Source organism: Lottia gigantea (genome assembly GCF_000327385.1).
Source record: "Lottia gigantea unplaced genomic scaffold LOTGIsca_68, whole genome shotgun sequence".
NCBI lineage: Eukaryota > Metazoa > Mollusca > Gastropoda > Lottiidae > Lottia > Lottia gigantea.
The window spans coordinates 1,176,307-1,195,688 of NW_008710315.1; the positions used below are offsets into that span (position 1 = coordinate 1,176,307).

The window sequence follows — 19,382 nt, forward strand, 5'->3', positions numbered from 1 at the left end:
TAAATTTCCTCGAATTTGGTGTATACATTGTAAAATTGCAATAAAACAGGAGCATCTAGATTTTCTGCATCTACGTTAGACTAAAATTGTCAGGAATAACTGAGTAACATGAGCTATGGGATAGCCTAGTATGTTTCGGACTGTTTTGACCTCACAGAGCACGGAGCAGAATAAGTGTGGTGAGAGCTGTCGTCCCATAACCTGACTTCCTGTCACCGAAAAAAGTTTTCAGTAGGCCTACAACCAGTGTCGCTCTTAAATATGCCAATAGCATAGACCAAGTTGAAAATTCATACTTCAAAAACAAAAGGTCGAAAATTTAAAAAGAACATGGTGCGCTTACTTTAATTCACTTAAAAAGACACCGCCAAACTTGATGCTAGTAGAATCACAAAAGATTGGCTTATAGTGTGGTATTTGGGGGTGAAAGCCGACATCTGTCCGCCTCTCGTTGCATAGGCACAGGAATCCGAAATTTTCTTACCTTGACGAGGACGACAATCCTACTCGCTACCGACTGAACATCATTCTTTAATCTCGCCAAATTTCATTTGTCAGGGGCAAATCGACAGCCATCAGTAAATAAAAGGTCTACTGTCTTCAGCTTTACGAAAACTGTCGTTTGCCAAATCAAAACCTGGCCAAGTCTTCTTGAAATTCAACCCCTTAAATGCCATAATTCGGAAGGAGAATTGGTTTGAAGAAATACGATGGAGCATATCATCTCATCTGAGAGAGACTTGCTCCTTTTTATGCATATTATATCTTATATTATGAAATGAAATGAGTTTACGTCATTGGGCAAGTGTAGACAGGCATGCCATGTAGTGAACAAGAGGGAAAGTATAGTGGACAGCGGTATTATCCTACTCTATTTACAGCTGTCGATGGATCTTTAACGTGCACAGTCTGCTGCACACGGGGTCTGTTGCATATATCTATCAACACTAAACCACACCACATTTGAATGTGAAAAGTTTATTTATACAGGATATGACACGATGGTATTGAAAGACACAAGTGCAATAATATAATGTAAAAAATGATAATGTATTAATGATTGATTATTATGATAATAGTGTATTTGATTGTGAGCAGCTCATCATTCTGGGTTCTCTGTGGTTGCCTGTTGATTGGATTTGTAGTCTGTAGTCTTTGAAGATATTTCTGCAATTTAAAAAGGGTTTGAAATCAGGCCACAGGGAGTGACAAACGATGCAAATCAGTATGTAATAAGGGAAATTCCGAATTGCAAAACACAATCACTTAATTGTGGTCACGTTTGAGTTTTAATAATTACCTGGGTAACACAACAAACATGAAGGGAGAGGGGGAATTAAATAAAATAGGATCTTTCTGCTCTAGTCTCAGATATCAAACTATTCTGCTTTAGTCTCAGATATCAAACTATTCTGCTCTAGTCTCAGATATCAAACTATTCTGCTCTAGTCTCGAATATTCAACTGTTCTGCTCTAGTCTCACAAATTAAACTGTTCTGCTCTAGTCTCAGATATATAACTGTTCTGCTCTAGTTTCAAATATCTAACTGTTCTGCTCTAGTCTCAGATATCAAACTATTCTGCTCTAGTCTCGGATATCCAACTGTTCTGTTCTATTCTCAAGATACCCAACTGTTCTACTCTAATCTCAGAAATCCAATTGTTCTGCTCTAGTCTCAGAAATCCAACTGTTATGCACTTGTTTCGGATATCCAACTGTTCTGCTCTAGTTTCGGATATCCAGCTGTTCTATTCTCGTCTCAGAAATTCAACTATTCTGTTTTAGTCTCAGTCATTCAACTGTTCTGCTCTATAGTCTCAGATATTGAAAACCCCATTCCGTATGCTATGAGAGAAATTTTCGCGGACAGAGGTATTCGCCTGGTAATAACCAATATTTCATTAACCAACTCACCTTTCTCTTTTAAGCCTTTCCCAAAATTCCTCCAAACTAAAACTGAATATATGATTAATATTACACGGAATCCTAAAGCTAAAACACCACAAGTCAGTGATGCCGATTTTAAGTTTGTATCTACTTGCTCTGCCGACTGAAAATAAATACATATGATTTGTGTTATTAGGATAAACATCTGAATTAAATAACGAAAGGCATCAATGGCTAAAGACTAGCAGATATTAGGCCCTTAAATATTATTAATAGCTTTTGCTTTTATTGGAATTTCAATTACCATAGTCGTCTGAATGAAAATCTTTATGGTGCAAATTAATGCTATTAGTGTCCCCAATATACACAATATGGATTTTTAGAAAACCACTTAATGTCGCTGAAACGCATTAGCACAAAGGTGGCAAAAATTGAGTTTACGCCATTGGGCTCGTCGGACAATGCCACGAATTGTACTAGATGGACAACGGTATTAGCTTACTCTTTTTGATTTCCAACTGTCGAGGAATCTTTAACCTACACAGCCTGTAGCACACGGGGTCTGTTGCATATATCTATCAACACTAAACCACACCGCATTTGAATGTGAAAAGTTTATTTATACAGGATATGACACGGTGGTATTGAAAGACACAAGTGCAATCATATAATGTAAAAAAAAAAAAAAATATGTTATATTTTTTTTTCTTTTTGAAAGCACACATTATTTCCTATAGACAACGAAAAGAGAGAACAAGGAAATGCCATATTCGAAGAAAAGAAGAAAAAATCAAAAACACAATCGTATGCTCGGATTCCATTTTGAAAAATGATACGGTTAATTAAGTCAAACACAAATCTGACGACAATATCTTAGAGAACTAACTCACCTTGACCATTTTGTACAAAACATACGCTGGTTCTACAGGACTACCAAGAAAGAAAAATACCATCCCCACAGTGTTCTCATTACGACTCTGAAGGTATATAAAATATTGAATTGTTGAAAATCATACACAAAATATATAATTACGACATATTGAAATTATTTTAAAACGAAATCATTGCCGCATTAATTTGGTAAACTACAGAATACGGTCAGAATTAATCAAATTCGCCCGAAAAGAATTTGACAATTTGAGAAACCCATCTTAGGATACTTAAAGCTATTATGTACACACAAGGAAAAATCTTTCTAAAAATGGCGTTTTTAGTCCCACTTTTCTGCCTCTTATAAACTAGAGAACACGGACAGAATTAATAAAATTTGTCCGAAAGAATTTGATAATTGAGAAACCCATCTTCCTACTTCTGTGGAAGAGGATAGTTAAAGCTATCATGTATAGACATGTAAAAATCTTTTTATAAAAAATGCGTTTTTAGTCCAACTTTTTCTTTGACTAATGAATTGAAGAGCACGGACATCATTAATAACATTAGCTTGAAGATAATTTGACAATTTGATCTTAAAGTTATCATGTATACACAAGTAAAAGTCTTATTCTAATTTATCTTATGCTTCCTATTGAACTAAAGAACATGGGCAGCATTAGCAAATAGTAACCCGGCGAGAACTTAACAATTTGATAATCTCATCTGTGTACTTGTTTGATCCTTCAAGCTTCAAGCTATCATGTATTCACAAGAAAAAAAAAGTTTATCTTTATAAAAAATGCGTGTGCTGAGAACTTACACTGAAGAATCCTATGATGAACCAAATAATACTGAAAACTCCACCAACAGACAGAATGATATAATCATCTAATGCAACATCAACAGTTGAATTTAATATCAATATTACCATACTTATCTAAATAAAAGAGAATTTAAAAGAAAATACAAATATCTTTCACTTTAACATTCAAAATCATTGACTATACATATATGATAGGTTAAAGCATCCATAGCAAGTTCAAAAAATCTTTTCTTCCAAAAATCTCTTCTATTCATGTGCTTTGCAACTTGGTCGAAAGATGATTTATTCAAGGCCAACGGCGATTGAACAAATGAGTTGTGCCAGAGGAATATGACGTCATAAATTTTAAAACGCTTTAATCGGCTGGGCTACAACCCCCTCGATGAATGAAACAAGAAACTTACCCCTAACTGTAGATCCAACTTTAATAAGTCATGGAATAAATACAGAGTTTTACAAATTCCCTGTAAAGTTGCATTGGCACCAATTGTTCTGAATATCAAATTTCCAGAGCGGTAATAATCCAAACCGTATTTCACACAGAATAGCATTATTGGTGGACTCATAACACATACTATAACTAACCGTGCCTGAAAAATAATCGCTTCAAAATGAAAACATAACCTGCATTAACTAGGTGAAAAGAAGTACAAAAATCTTAATACTGGTCAACTAATTTGAACTATATACGGTGGTAACGTTAACGGTGACGGTAGGACTGGTATCTGGCACCTTCATCTCGGACTGGTAACCAAAATCTGCATCTGAGACTGCTCGAACTTATATCTAGAACTACTGCATCAACTGTATCCACGACTTGTTACCAGAGCCTGTATCTGGAACAGGTAACCAGAACCTGTATCCATGACTGGTAACCAGAACTTGTATCTATGACTGGTTACCAGAACCTGAAGTCAGGATTTGTTATCAGAACAGAACCTATGACTTGTAACCAGAACCTGTAACCAGGACTGGTATCCAGAACCTGTATCAATGGCTGTTAACCAGATCCTGTAGACAAGACTGGTAACCGGAACCTGTAGATAGGACTGGTAACCGGAAACTTTAGTTAGGACTGGTAACAAGAAAAAAAGCGTAACAGCAAAATTGTTACAATAGGACTAGTAACCAGAACCTGTATCCTTGACTGGTAACCGAAACTTCTGGTTAGGACTGGTAACCGAAACCTCTAGTTACGACTGGTAACCAGAACCTATATCTCGGATAGGTAATGAAAATTTTTTATCTAGGACTACAAAACAAAACCTGTATCTAGACCTAGTAACCAGGGCCTGAATTTGGAACTTTGGAACCAGTGCATGTATCTGGAACTGGTAACAGGAACTTGTATCAAGAACCAAGGCGAAGTAACTAGTAGGCTACTTGTTACCAGGACTGGTAACCGTTACCTGTTGCTTGGAAGATTATAAAAACCTGAATCAAACACTGGTAACCAGAGGCTGCAAGTATGAATGGTAACCTGTAAATCTGTATCTTGAACAGGTAACCGTAGCGTTTATCATGACTAGTAATTGTATAATGTTCATTGGCTATACTCACAATTTTGACTGGTCCTCTTTTATCGACGAGAGAAAAATTTAAAACGGAATAGAGCACAATACCAACAACAGCTATCAATAGTATACCAAGTTCATATGCCCTTTCTTTAAGAACACCATGTATTACATAGAATATACAGAACCCTGAAATATATAACCATTTCTATTTAAAGGAATACTACCTCTTAGAATTGAGATACAATTTAAAGTCTTAAACTTGGTCGATTATAGTATATATTCACCAGTTGGACTTACCAGGTACCATGACTAAAGAATAGAATCTCTATATAACACGATATATCCATTAATTATTGAAACACCTTCTAAGCATGTATCAAATTGCGAAGTCTAATGAATTATTACTTAGTTTTATGGATTTATTGAATTATGAAGAGATTCTTTTGTATAGTTTTGGAACGAGGTAAGTCCACTGATGAACAAAGACTCAATTAACCAAGTTTAAAATTTTCAATTTTTTGGTCATCCTAAGAGGCAGCATACCTTTAAGTTCTTTCAGTATAAAATGTGGCGTTCGATTCGTCTACATAAAAATGACTACCAATTATTGTATTGATTGAAGTGACGTCATCACACTAGGCTTATTAGAATATGGCCTACCTGCATTAACCAAAAGAAGCAATGCAAATGTGAAATCTGTATCGGTGACCGACGTAGTGGCCATTTTGTAAATTGACAGGACGGCAGTGGCTATTATAGACAAGCATGATAGGACAACAAACAGTATTTCAGTTTTCTCTACGTCTTGAATTCTTCGAGCCTGAAAAATAAGAAGATAGATATGCTAATTTTGTTTTTAAAGGGTTATTATAGTCGTCCATATATCAGCTTTGGCTATAATTTTATAATTTCCACTCGATTGGTTTGTGTATGATGGGTAACTGAAAGTAGGAAGATAACACTGAGCTCCTTCAGATGGCAAGGATGGTGTTATTAAAGAGATTTCGGTCGCCAACTTTAGAAGTGTCTTGAGTTTCACAGACATCGTCGACAAAAATCTCCGACCAAGACAGCTCGTGTGCCTGCATCTTTAATTGAAGCGTGCACATGAGACGAAATAGTAAAATTCCGTTATTATATTCAATCGATATTATTAATGAAATACATTTTTCTTTTGTCAGACCAAAACATGGGGGGGGGGGGGTGCTGCCTAAGCAGGTCAGTGGATGATGATGATGTTAAGGCTATATTATTAACAAGGGACTATAATGTGTAAATGCATTGACGCGGAAGTAAAGTCAAGTGTTATTTAAATGGATAAGACCTATTCAAATTTGCTTTATCAATTCCAAATTTCTACTATGTATATCCCTTTTTAGAAATATAATACGAAATAATAAAATCTGCAAAGTGACCCAGGTGCCTGAATTTACATTTCCTTTAACTATCATTATCCCTTTTCAAAACGTGAATCGATTCTTTGGCGTCAAATTATGTGACGTCATGTCAATGTTAAGGTTAAGGTTAGACTGCCCTAATCTTCAACAATTAGTTTTGTGTTTATTGTATACGAATGATATGTATGATATATATTTTTTTGAAAACAGCTAAGGTATGGGGAGTTAAAATACCTCTTATCAGTCGTCACTTCAGTCAATAACATGTATTCGATTGAAGATTACAGGAATAATGATAGGCCTACAATTAGCATTACTAGCTTTCCTAGTTTTCAAGAGGAGCTCAATTTCAGCTTCCGTATCATTAAAAGAATGATAATCTAGATTCTAGTTCGTCTGCACTCCGAAAGATGATAGGAATACGTGAACCGTTATCTGAATATTAGGTATATTAGCTGGTAAAGATAGTAGCTCTAATAAGACGACTGTGTCTTTATTAATACAGTGTAATAGCCAACATAGGCTACGCCCCTTTAATGTGCCAATGTCATATACAACAGATATAGATCTAATCATAAACTATCAACTATATAATGAAAATGCTAAAGAATACAATATCTTTGTACGACAACTAAGCACAATTTCATAGCCAAGTTGACATAAACATACTCAAATTTGACATTGAACGAAACTGAAAATGAAATCACATGTTTAGAGTAAGTAGTTTTATTTCCACAATTCAACAGTATTCAATGTTTTTATTACGTTCTCGTACTCACCTTTCCAAGGAATGTATCCGTTACTTGAGGTCCAGTGGGTATCCCCAGATCCGCAAAGGACAGGGGTTGATCCCCGAGTTCACGGGCCGGAACAATTTGGTCCGTATCCGACATGTCCTGTCGTTGGTAGCGTTGAAGATCCAGGTTTATTTTGTATTTAGGTCAACCCGACTTATAAATAGAAATTTACATAGATTTCAGCTTATCATTTACCGTAGTAGGTCCGAACTTAACTCGCCTACAACAAACGACACATTATCACAAGATTGTTGCGCAATTTGAAAAGGATATCACGACAGAATTTTCCTACAAATTGCAGAAACAAAATACTACACAATATATAATTGATACGGTACAATAGTTTTGTTAATATTATACACAGCTGAAGGAGAGAATGTTAGGCCTAGAGTATATCAATGTATTATGCGATATACACTCTATGTATGTACTGTATATACGCTTTGCAATTATAATTAACAATAGTTATTGACCCGAAGACCTACATTATGTATTTACCGTTTGATACTAAACTATTACATATTTCAATAAAAATGAGATTGATATTCACACAGCATAATGTCATATTGCCCCTGATATTGACTGATACCGATTAATGATAGTCGTAGAATGAATGGCTTTTCATTGATTGAAAAATATTCTTTTATCAATTGCACTTTTTTTAAAGTTTGTTTATTATGACAGGTTATTTTTTTTCACGTAATTGAACATTTTGGAAGTTCATCAAGAATTCTTGGATTAAAAACAAATAATCAGATCCTTTATTATCCATTTAAGCTAAGTGACAAATTCAACTGACTAGATGGCATTTCTACGGGGGAGGGGAGGGGGGTATAGAAGTCAAGAAGGTAAAGATGTGTTTTAGCTTTTGGACAGCCCACATAGCTAATGTGTTTATAGCTTTTGGACAGACCACATAGCTAATGTGTTTATAGCTTTTTGACAGACCACATAGCTAATTTGTTTTAGCTTTGGGTCAGCCCACATAGCTAATGTGTTTATAGCTTTTGGACAGACCACATAGCTAATGTGTTTATAGCTTTTGGACAGACCACATAGCTAATGTGTTTATAGCTTTTGGACAGTCCACATAGCTAATGTGTTTATAGCTTTTGGACAGACCACATAGCTAATGTGTTTTAGCTTTTGGACAGCCCACATAGCTAATGTGTAACGGCGTTGGAGCAGTCTACGAAGCTAATGTGTTTATAGCTTTTGGACAGACCACATAGCTAATGTGTTTTAGCTTTTGGACAGCCCACATAGCTAATGTGTAACGGCGTTGGAGCAGTCTACGAAGCTAATGTGTTTATAGCTTTTGGACAGACCACATAGCTAATGTGTTTATAGCTTTTGGACAGACCACATAGCTAATGTGTTTTAGCTTAGAAGCAGTCCATATAGCTAATGTATAACAGCTTTGGATCAGTGCACAAAGCTAATGTGTTTATAGCTTTTGGAGAGTCCACATTAACTAATGTGTTATAGCTTTTGGAGAGTCCACATAAACTAATGTGTTTAGCTTTGGGATCGTCCACATAGGCAATGTGTAACAGCTTTGGATCAGTCTACGAAGCTTATGTTTTTAGCTTTGGGACAGATTACAAAGCTAGCACTAGCCTAATGTGTTTTAGCTTTTGGATAGTCCACATAGCTAATGTCTTTTAGCTTTTGCATAGTCCACATAGCTAATGTCTTTTAGCTTTTGCATAGTCCACAAAGCTAATGTCTTTTAGCTTTCAATCAGTCCACATTGCTAATGTCTTTTAGCTTTCAATCAGTCCACATTGCTAATGTGTTTTGGCTTTTAATCAAATATCTAGATATAACAATTTCTATTTATGAAATAAATATATTTATTATATAATCAAGGTGATTCTTCCAAATGAAACTTTAATCAATGAAAACCATGATTTCTTATAGATGTTATAAATCTCAAAAAAAATATATCCAGTTGCATTGAAACAATATCATTAAAAAGATTCTGTGGACTGCTCCAGCTTACAAAATTTTAGTGCAATTTATTTGTAAAATTCAACTTTTCCTAGGGATTACGACAAAGTAAATGTAAAAATTGTTAGACAGCAGTTAGAAATTATCTATATTTGAAAGGTATGTTAGTCAATTAACTGACATATGCCCCTTGATCCAGGTGTATGATATATTTCATCAGTATTAACATAGAGTACAGTAGATCTTACAGTTTAAGGGCTAGATATCTCACGGACTCATCCACCTTTGCTGAATCAAGGAGCTCAAAATAAATTAATACATAGGCCATGTTACAAGACATTCACACCTTACGATTTCCACATTAAAATAGTCTTAACATAGGTTTCTATCAATGTTCTTATGTCACTGTTCACAAATGATATGATATTTACTTCATCCACCATGTAAAGTTGATATAAAAACAATCTTATCTTTATCTTGTATTTCATAATCTAATTCTCCCTGAAATAAAAGAAAAACTCTTTATTGTTTTTCAAATAATGTATTATTTAGTATTATTATTGATCTCAAGCCAAGAGTAACGTACTGCAGTAGAATGTCAACCTTATAATGGTTTTAATTTATAATGTGAACAATTCTTATTTGAGAACTGATGATTTTGATGGGACGCTTTTTGAACAGAAAATGAAGGTGTAGAAAAGTTACACAACTAGTTTTAACAATGCATTATAATAATAATAGTTCACTCATGGCGCAAATTACTTTTCAGTTCCTAATGCACCCTCGATCAATAAATTTCTGTGAATGAAATAACACTCAAGAATCATTAAACAAGAAAATTTTTAGGTTTTTCTTGAAGATGTCGATAGATTCTGAAAATCGTAGTTATCTTAAACACTAATTCATTATTGAATGTTTTAACTTGTATTTTGCTCATTCCATTGAGGCTTAAACTCTAACCTCCACTTAAACTAGCAATACATTAAAACATAAAAAGAAACACGAAAATATTTACCACTAATTCCCAATCTGCTTCATTGACTAAAACTAGAATACCAGGTCGTCTAGATAATATAAAAAAATAAAATGTAAGTCTCAATGTTTGGGCTATGTTTCTTTATGATTTCAAGAGCTCTTCAGTTTAAGCGACTTCAATTCTCTCATACATGAACAAGGAATAGGTTGATATAGATATGCAATGTCATGCAGTGTGAAATTGGCATTAGCTTACTCATTATTTGATTTCTAACTATTGGGCTCTTTAGCTATCAAGCTAAACCTCGAACCCTACAGTAGGGGTGGGAGGAGGACTCTTGCTAACTGACCCATCGGCAGTTCCTTCCCCCTCCCTCCCTCCATGGTACATAACAAACACTATATTTTCTAAACTTACACTGTTTCTCCTTGTAAAAACAATTCAGGTCTTTCTTTTAATAAATTATCTTTCATCCATATTAATAACTTCTTGATTGTCCCTGAAACAAATAAATCTAAATGTGAGATGGAAATAATCTACATTTTGTTTGAATTTATATTCTTTATTACAAAGATTGCATTATAATCAATTTTAGTCTGCTACTTTAAAGAGGACTCAAATAATTTTTAAGAATTTAATTGCAAAAACTTACATTTATCATTTTGTTGAGGTAAAGAAACTTGATGTTTTTTAATATGGTCAAACAACAATTCAGCACCACCACTGAAATAGAACAAAATAAAAAATGTTGTCTGCTCCTTATTGGTCTAGTGTGACAGTGAAAACAGCATGACGAGTGCAATGAGGCAAATTTTTCCAAGGCAGTAGCATAATCCTTCTCTGTCCAATGTCAAGAAATCTTCAAACTGCATAGCCTGTCGCACATTGGACAATTAAATAAACTAAGTGCCCAAAACCAGGTTAAGGTTTGCATTTCACAGACACCTAACCTCATATAAAAAAAACATATTTGTCAATAGAAATAAGCATAATTATAGATACGTAGTTAGTACGTCACTTATAATAACTTTTTTCATCTCACATATGAAACCATGGAAAACATAATCACCTGAATTCAATAGAAATTGAAATTTCAGTCATTTTGACGTCGGTTTGTTTGTAAACAAAACCACGTGTTTAATTACACGAGTTATCTACCTTTACTGTGGCTCTGTACAAAAAAATGGCAAACAGTAAACGAATTATTTATTCATTTGTAGTGAGTGGTAGTGGGCGATGTTCTACGTTATTCTTTTCTACACCATACTGGACAGGGGAAATCCAGTGTATGATGAGGGAAATTTGTCAGTACAGTGGCATATGTCCTTTTCGATTTCGGCTTTACCGGGGCTGACATGGAAAAAGTGTCTAGTCGTTCGGATGGGACAATAAACCGAGGCCCCGTGTGCTACAGACTGTGCACGTTAAAGATACCTCGACAGTTGTCGTTGCCCTGGCAAAATTTCCCTCATACACCCTGCATGGCGTTGCCCGAATGCCCGTCTTCATTAGCCCACATGGTTCAGAAAAGTAGGACGTAAAACTCCATTCATTTCATTTCGTTTCTCAATTTTGTGGACCATCTCACCTTCTGGACTAGGTCTGAATGAGTTCCTTCCCTCGACAGCGAACTTCTCTTTCAAGGAGGTAATGGATATCTAAATGAATATTTTGCCTGAAAACAACTTTTTTTTAGTAAAATAAGTTGAATTTATTTATAACATTATGATAACAAAGAGGACTAACAATGGAATTATAATTATTAAGAAGTAACAAATAAAAAAAATTAAAAACATTTTTGCACCTTAACAGTGGATTGCATGTTGAGAAATTTTAAGATAACAAGATCCTTTATTGATTTAAACATAGGCCTATATATTTCAAGGCACCAAATTTGTCACTGAAAGATTCTCAAAATATTTCATTGAAAAATCTATAGATATTTCATTGAAAATATATAAATATTTCATAGAAAAATATATAAATATTTCATTGAAAATATATAAATATTTCATAGAAAAATACAGGTTGTTATCGAGCCATTTAATTAAAGACATTAAAAAAATATATTGACAGATCTAAATATTTCCTCGGAAGTCCGCGAAAAATATAAAAATATCTATTTATAATTCATATAAGATATAAAAATATCTATTTATAATTCATTATAAGATATAAAAAATATTTCATTGATGATAACAAAATATTTCATTGATGATAACAAAATACCTTAATGAACTTTGTCAACACTTTTTGGTATTGCAAATTTAGCCTATTGGTTTCATTGAAAACCTTCGACTTACGAAAACGAAAATAACCGAAGGTTATTCTAAAATGATGATTTCAACAAAAACAAAAAAGCTGCAACGAACACTGCTAAACCACCAAAGTAAGGTCTAACACCGCCCTTCTTGACTTTTCATTCTATTAACCTTTGCTTGACCTCCGAAGCATATTAGACTAGCTTATCAAGTCCGCTAGTCTCGAAATGCACCTATTGTTCGTGTCACGTTATCCCGTCACTGGAAAGAGCAACCACGTTATTGGTTAAAACAGAGGTCAAGCAAAGGTTAACAGAATGAAAAGTCAAGAAGGACAGTGTAAGACCTTACTGAAATGGTTACGTACAAAGTTAATAAGTAATGAAACATTCGAAACGGAACTAATAAAATACCAACGGAAGTTAGGTCTAATTTTAATTAGACTGCAAAAACTGCCAAAATTTAGATATAGGCCCACAATGTTTTACTTTCCGAGTTGATTGATTATCGTGTTTCTGCGTCAATGGAAATATCCATGCTAAAATTAACCAATAAGCGACCATCTTGCATCAGCCGAGACACTTTTGTGCAATATTTTGTTATAATGAATCTTATTGGCCTAGAATTTTTCAATCAATCAAATTTAGGCCCATGAAAACCAGAGTGTTATACTAAGGCCTAGGTGGATCAAGAATTCAGAGTATGTACCATCAGCCATGAATCTCAAAAAATGAATGTATCAGTGACAATCCCAGTGGCAGAGTGGCATTAGGTGATTCGGCAGGATGAATATATGACCTATAACCTTTTATTGACTTCGTATAACAATAAAGCAATAACAACAAAAATCCATATATATCTAAATATAAACACAAAGAATAAAGTTAAAGAGTAAAGAAGAATATTTGGCTCGCTGGGTTGTCGACGATGGTTTGACGTAATATTACTGTTTCTATCTACAACATCATGATCTCCGGCACTCCCCAATCTCTCAGCTCGAGTTAGTAAGGTTTTCTGAAAAATAATAATACAGTTATAAATTTATCCGATATAAATATACTACCCCATTGGCAAACGAACTCAATACTTCCTCAACGACCAAGGATTGTAAGGATTATACAACAAGGAGATCTTTGCTATAGTGGAAAGGTAGTTCTTGGAGATGACGAGGCGATGTAGAACTTGTGTACGTTTTGTTGTTAGCTATCATCAATGCCTATATAAATTGAAGTAGTCTCTGCCAGAGTGACATCATATTCGGTTAAGAATTTCTATAATTACAGGAACCACAGACATTTGGAATGTGCAAGTACAAGAAATGGTGCTGATATGCATAAAAAAAGCTGGAAAAACCTTTCGACAACCTCTTTAATTTTGTTCAAAGCAATCAAGTAATTAAAGGGATTGTAAAGAGTTTTTCTGAATTTTTCATGTGTGTATCAGGGACACTGATAGCATCAATTTGAATTATTCCAAGTTTTAGATAGAAGTCTGTGAATTCTACAATTCCACTGAAACTAAGTGTTTGATGACGTCACTAATTGCAAAATATACTTTATCACATAAGACCCTTTGTGATTAGTGACGTCATCAAACACTTTGTAACAGTGGAATTGTAGGAACCACAGACGTCTGATTGAAAATTGGAATGGTAAAATTGATGCTATCCGTTTCACTGATATACATAAACAATTTGGAAAACGTTTTACAATTACTTTAATGACTCCAACATTTCAACGTTCAAACCTACTGAGCTACAACTCAAATAGAATTCTTACATTCATTTCTTATGTCATTTACATAATAACTGTCAGTGTAGTTAATCAATACAATAGTATAGTATAATATAAAATAAAAGTTAAAATCAATCTGTATAGTTCTACCTTTAATGTGCCGTCAACACCTTGAGGATATTTCTTAATGAATTCACCAACATAAGTTATTATAGAAACTTCATCAGGCTTATCTACATCTATATCTGTAATTAAATGAAAATATAATTAGTAAAATTAAATGAAACGAAATGAAAGTATTATTAAATGAAAAATGAAACGATAGAAAATTAAGTGAAATGGAATAAAATAAAGTTTAGTTAATAGTAATAAAGCAAAATTAAAAGAGCATTATCAGCAGAATTCCAATGAGTGACCGATCAAGAAAGGTCAAAAAGTCTTTTTTTGTTTTTCCAGACTGTACATACATGGTCAATTATGATTGGTTAAAACTCTTAATTAAATGCAAGAAATCATAATTTGATATGATTAAGAATACATGATAATTCATTAGAAACCCATCTTTAATTAAGTACCGTACTTCCATATCATTGCAGTAATATTGCATACCTTCAGGGTCTAATAAGCGGGGTATATCTAATTTTTCCTCTGCTATATTAAAAGCCATCTGAAGATTTCGTTGGTTATTTTCTTTAACCATGACATCTGTATCAACTAATCCTGGTTGGATAGTATTTATCAGTTTACTAAATAGTACACCATTTCTCCACGATCGTCCAAAATCTTTAGCGTCTAATACTGTATTCCTAGAAGTAATCAATGTGGAGGGGTCATGATTCCATAGAAAGCGGTCAATGCCGATCTGATTAATATCCAGATCTACCGTTGTTCCAATTAATGTTTTTCTATGACTGACTCGTTTAGCTTATTTGCACAAAGCGATTATTAAATGCAACCCTTGATCTGAAGATATTGTTAAGAATCATTTCTTCTATGCCACATATTAAATCAAATCAAATCAAATACCTTGTTTATATAAAATCTAGTCTACCACATATGACTTGTATATCCAGCCCACTTTCAGTGGTGCTTTGCGGTTGATTAGCATAACAAGTGACATGTTCCTTAAGCACCGGTAGCATATTGTTTATAATATATAACATAAACAATAATTATGCTACCGGTGCTTAAGAAACGTGAATAGGTGAAGACGCTATTACTTTTTAATCGAGAATTCCCCCAGAGATCATTGTTCGCGAGAGGACACTAAACATCTAGATGCACATTCTAATATACTAGTATCAATGCTTATTCATATCAATAGTGTCCCAACACCCAAACCAATCTTCTGATTATAGGATAGGCCTATATGGTGCAAGTGCTGGGCATCTGGTCGCAGAGAGGCTATACAATGTACATGTGAATGCCCTTGCTAAATGATGTGGACAGACACATAACCACGACGTTATTCATATGATTAAAACGAAAGTACCTTCCAGTAAAGTAATTAAATAGACCAGTTATATTATATCCACCACGATCTAGTGTATTCTGAATCTAAAATTAAAAAGTCAAATTATTTGTACCGGTATCTTATTTGACATATTCTGTTACGATACGGCGATCTATATACAAATACAAAATAACCTTAAAGAGATCCATTTGATCTATTTCTAGCAAGTTTTTTTGGTATATCAAGAAGCATAAATATTGGAGGGAATGATGTCATCTTTAAAATAACAAGCTATTACGAACTGCGTTTAATACCTTGACTGCAATAACCACCTTTCTTGTATTATACGCTAGCGAATACAGTCACCAAAGCCCCAAATAATACTCGCAGCCAAACTGTTTACAGCCTTTCTGCGAGGGCTCAGATTGTCTATACCTGCTAGCGTACAAATCAAATCAAAGCGCATCTTTTACAAACTACAAGAAAGGTGTCTATTACAGTCAAGGTATTAGTCGCAATTCGTAAAAACATTGTGAAGATGATATTATTTTACTTTGCCCAGCTTGACTTATTCAAATTTCAAGTAGAGTCAATTCATAGTAAATATTAACATAAGCTCACGCTGCTTTCTAATGTTAACTTAGTTAAAAACCATTAATATTATAAGTAACTATCTAAAATCATATGAATATTCGTCTGGGAAACACCTGCTCGAAATATTTATCAACAATATAGATCATGACGACCAGCAACAAAATAAAGATACAAGAATGTTTCACCCGAAACAATTATCACCTAACGGATAGTTTCAATGGTTATAGCATTCGAAACAATGTACAATTCTTACATGGATATCTCACACGAACGAAGTTCACAACCATATTGAATCTCTTTCTCAACTAAATAAGTCGAATTTTGATAAATGCTAAAATATTTTAACAAAGCCATCACATTTAAAGCCATTTCTTAACCCTAAATGTGATTTGAAGGCTTTGTTGAAATATGTTAGCTTTCATCAAAATTAGACTTATTAAGTCAAGGTAGGTATTCAAAACTACGTTCGTTAGTGTTATTTCCATGTAAGAACCATACGTAGTTTCGTATGTGGTTATATGTCATGGTAGAAACCATGAACGGTGCAACGACAATAGAAGCATCTATTACGGGAACGCATTACCTGAAAAAATGAATATTTCCCAATTTCATGGAGGTCAGGACGGGGTGCGCATTATAAACACATGTGCATTATATTCGCAGTTATACGGTATAACAACAAATCCATTTCTGGACGAAATCAATGGTATTTTGAGTGATATTTTTGGTTCAATGAAATTATATTGGTTCTCCAAGAGATAACAGACTCCTGTAAACGTTTATGAGCAGGGCCGGTAACTAAAAGAATTCGTAAAAAAATTCCACACTATTCTTACCTGTAAATGGAGAATAATTTTCCAGATTAAACCTAGAACTATAGCTGGTTTACCATCTACTATATCAGAACAATTTATATTCACTAATCTTATCTAGAGACAAAACAGTAAACATTTTCCAATAACAAATTTTGTTCAAGGTTTAGGGTATTGTAAAGAGGTTTTCTAAAATTTGAACACTGTTAGCATTTATTTGCATCATTCCAATTTTCAGTCTGACGTATGTGGTTCCTGCGATTCCACAAAAAATAAGTGTTTGATCTCTTACCCCCTTTGTACTAAGGAAATCTAAAGCTGTAGAAACATTGTTAATCTGTAACGGTCTTTTCGTTGAACTTGGTCTCCCTTTTGTCTGAAAATAATATAAGGTTTGTCGTCGATAATTCGGCATTAGTTGCAAAAATTGGATGAGGGGGGGGGGATATATGTCTTAAAACCGGGTAATGATAATCAACACGAGAGTCCACTACTACGAAGAAAGGTGATTATGCTTATTATAGACCCAGACTTGATTGTTCGGGGGTGGGGGGGGGGGGGGGATGTGGTATAGTGTTAAGTTGCAGTAGTATATATCTGTTATTATCCACTTGAAGAAGCTTCTATGATGTCACATACACACGTTTTAAACCCACATTATACACACAGACAAATGATTTGTTTGTATCAAGGATGTTTCGTGTGGTAAGCCAGAAACAATATTATATATTGCATGAAAACCCATACCACTTTTTCTTTGGTCAGTATTTGTATTATCTCTAATAATATAACTCCATCTTTAACCTCTTCTAGTATATCTGTCACTCTTCTACTGGAACCATTCTGAAATGTCGCCATTATGAATTGATGAATGGTGTATAGAGAAAAAGGAACATCATCACAATACTAGTATCAGAGTGTTTAAAACCATTTCATAACACGTCCCATTCAAATTATGTAGTCTGGGTTATCCCGGCACTTTAAGATTGTCAAGAATGAAATTAAAATTGGTTTCAGACTTAACTAATAATTTCATTGCAACAATTCAAAGTTTGGGATCCTGCAAAGGCCATTTCCCGAGGGATTTAAACATAGTGCCGGTGGCGACGCCAGCCTTCCAAGACTTGGGGTACAAATAGGACAGACTGACTCAATGGTGGATAACGTCGAGGTTGAATTCAAAATGCGCCAACTTTATTTCTTCACCTTCCTAGACTAAATTCCAATACATATCGCGATGCATTCGGAATTGCGGGATATTTCACCAAAGCAAATATTGCTTAGTCGACACCTACCTTTTTAAGAGTATGGTTGATCCAGTTGGTAAAAGTTTTTAGCTGGATTTTTTGTTGCTGATCTGAAAGGTATTGAATTTCCATACAAAGTTTTTCACCTGCATTGACAATCATATTTCATGAATTAGGCCTTGAATCACCCATGAGTAGGACGTAAAACTCTTCAGAGGGAAAGCTTTGCCTTTTCGGTGGTGGATTTGAGTTTTGAATATGTAAATAGTCTTCAGAAGAATTATTGCACCAATAATCAATGAATATGGGCCAAATTACGCATCTGGTCGAAAATAAATAAGGTTTTTACATCTCCAGTGTCACGAGGAAGAAGAGCACCACTGTTCCACAAAATTCACATCTGATGAAAATTGGCCTACCTTTCAAATCGTGATGTCTTCGTCTTATATCTATATCCCTACGTAAGGCGTGACGGTATCCAACGTTCTCCATATTAGATGATAATCCAAGCTGCTATATCCCACTATAATAGGCAGTTAACGACCAGTTAAGACAGGTATAAGGCCTATACCACTGAAAGTAATCCATGCATGATGTCTAATAATACTAAAATGTATTGCCCTAATTGAAAGCTTGTATTTGAAACTGTAGACTTTAATGTAATGTTATATTTAGGCCTAGGACTCGACCCTATTGTTTACGTACTGTAAATAATATGTCAAATAGTGAGAACTCGAATAAGTCCGAAAATGTCTGAAATACCATAGATAATATTTACTCTAATGATATCATATGGATGTTTTATGTATTCACTAAAATCTCGAAAACTTCCATAATTGAATGTAATGTGTGTAAATATATACCTGTTTCCCGACCGCAATGCATTTCAGACGCTCATTGCACACCTCGAACGGTTACTTTATTGTGTTCACATGTTATCTATATCCCTGAGCGGAGGCGGCGCCAGTAGGGGTACAGGTAGGTAGAGTAGGGACAGAAAAATGGTTTGAACCCCCTATTGCACCTCCACTTCATTCTTAAAAAATCAAACGTGATTT

The 19,382-nt window shown here is 34.4% G+C and overlaps 3 protein-coding genes across 3 annotated transcripts; all 3 read right to left on the bottom strand.

Moving 5' to 3' along the window:
* Positions 1 to 962: 962 nt before the first annotated feature.
* Positions 963 to 7,490, bottom strand: LOTGIDRAFT_235699 (hypothetical protein). Its single transcript, XM_009065189.1, has 8 exons — positions 7,278 to 7,490; positions 5,762 to 5,921; positions 5,145 to 5,287; positions 3,989 to 4,174; positions 3,582 to 3,698; positions 2,779 to 2,865; positions 1,916 to 2,051; positions 963 to 1,167 (listed from the first exon to the last, which is right to left on the bottom strand). The coding sequence occupies exons 1-8, from the start codon at positions 7,389 to 7,391 to the stop codon at positions 1,103 to 1,105; spliced, it is 1,008 nt and encodes a 335-aa protein (XP_009063437.1). The 5' UTR covers positions 7,392 to 7,490; the 3' UTR covers positions 963 to 1,102.
* A 2,190-nt stretch (positions 7,491 to 9,680) lies between these two features.
* Positions 9,681 to 10,952, bottom strand: LOTGIDRAFT_130181 (hypothetical protein; the record flags this gene model as incomplete). The annotated part of the gene is made up of 4 exons (XM_009065190.1): positions 9,681 to 9,749; positions 10,264 to 10,312; positions 10,642 to 10,723; positions 10,877 to 10,952. Coding segments are annotated over 4 exons (276 nt in total), but the record flags the coding sequence as incomplete, so codon positions are not given.
* A 3,356-nt stretch (positions 10,953 to 14,308) lies between these two features.
* Positions 14,309 to 18,456, bottom strand: LOTGIDRAFT_130126 (hypothetical protein; the record flags this gene model as incomplete). Its single annotated transcript, XM_009065191.1, has 6 exons — positions 14,309 to 14,463; positions 14,828 to 15,129; positions 17,091 to 17,194; positions 17,370 to 17,453; positions 17,819 to 17,920; positions 18,373 to 18,456. 6 exons carry the CDS (start codon positions 18,454 to 18,456, stop codon positions 14,309 to 14,311), a joined length of 831 nt encoding a protein of 276 aa, XP_009063439.1.
* Between the last annotated feature and the right edge of the window lie 926 nt (positions 18,457 to 19,382).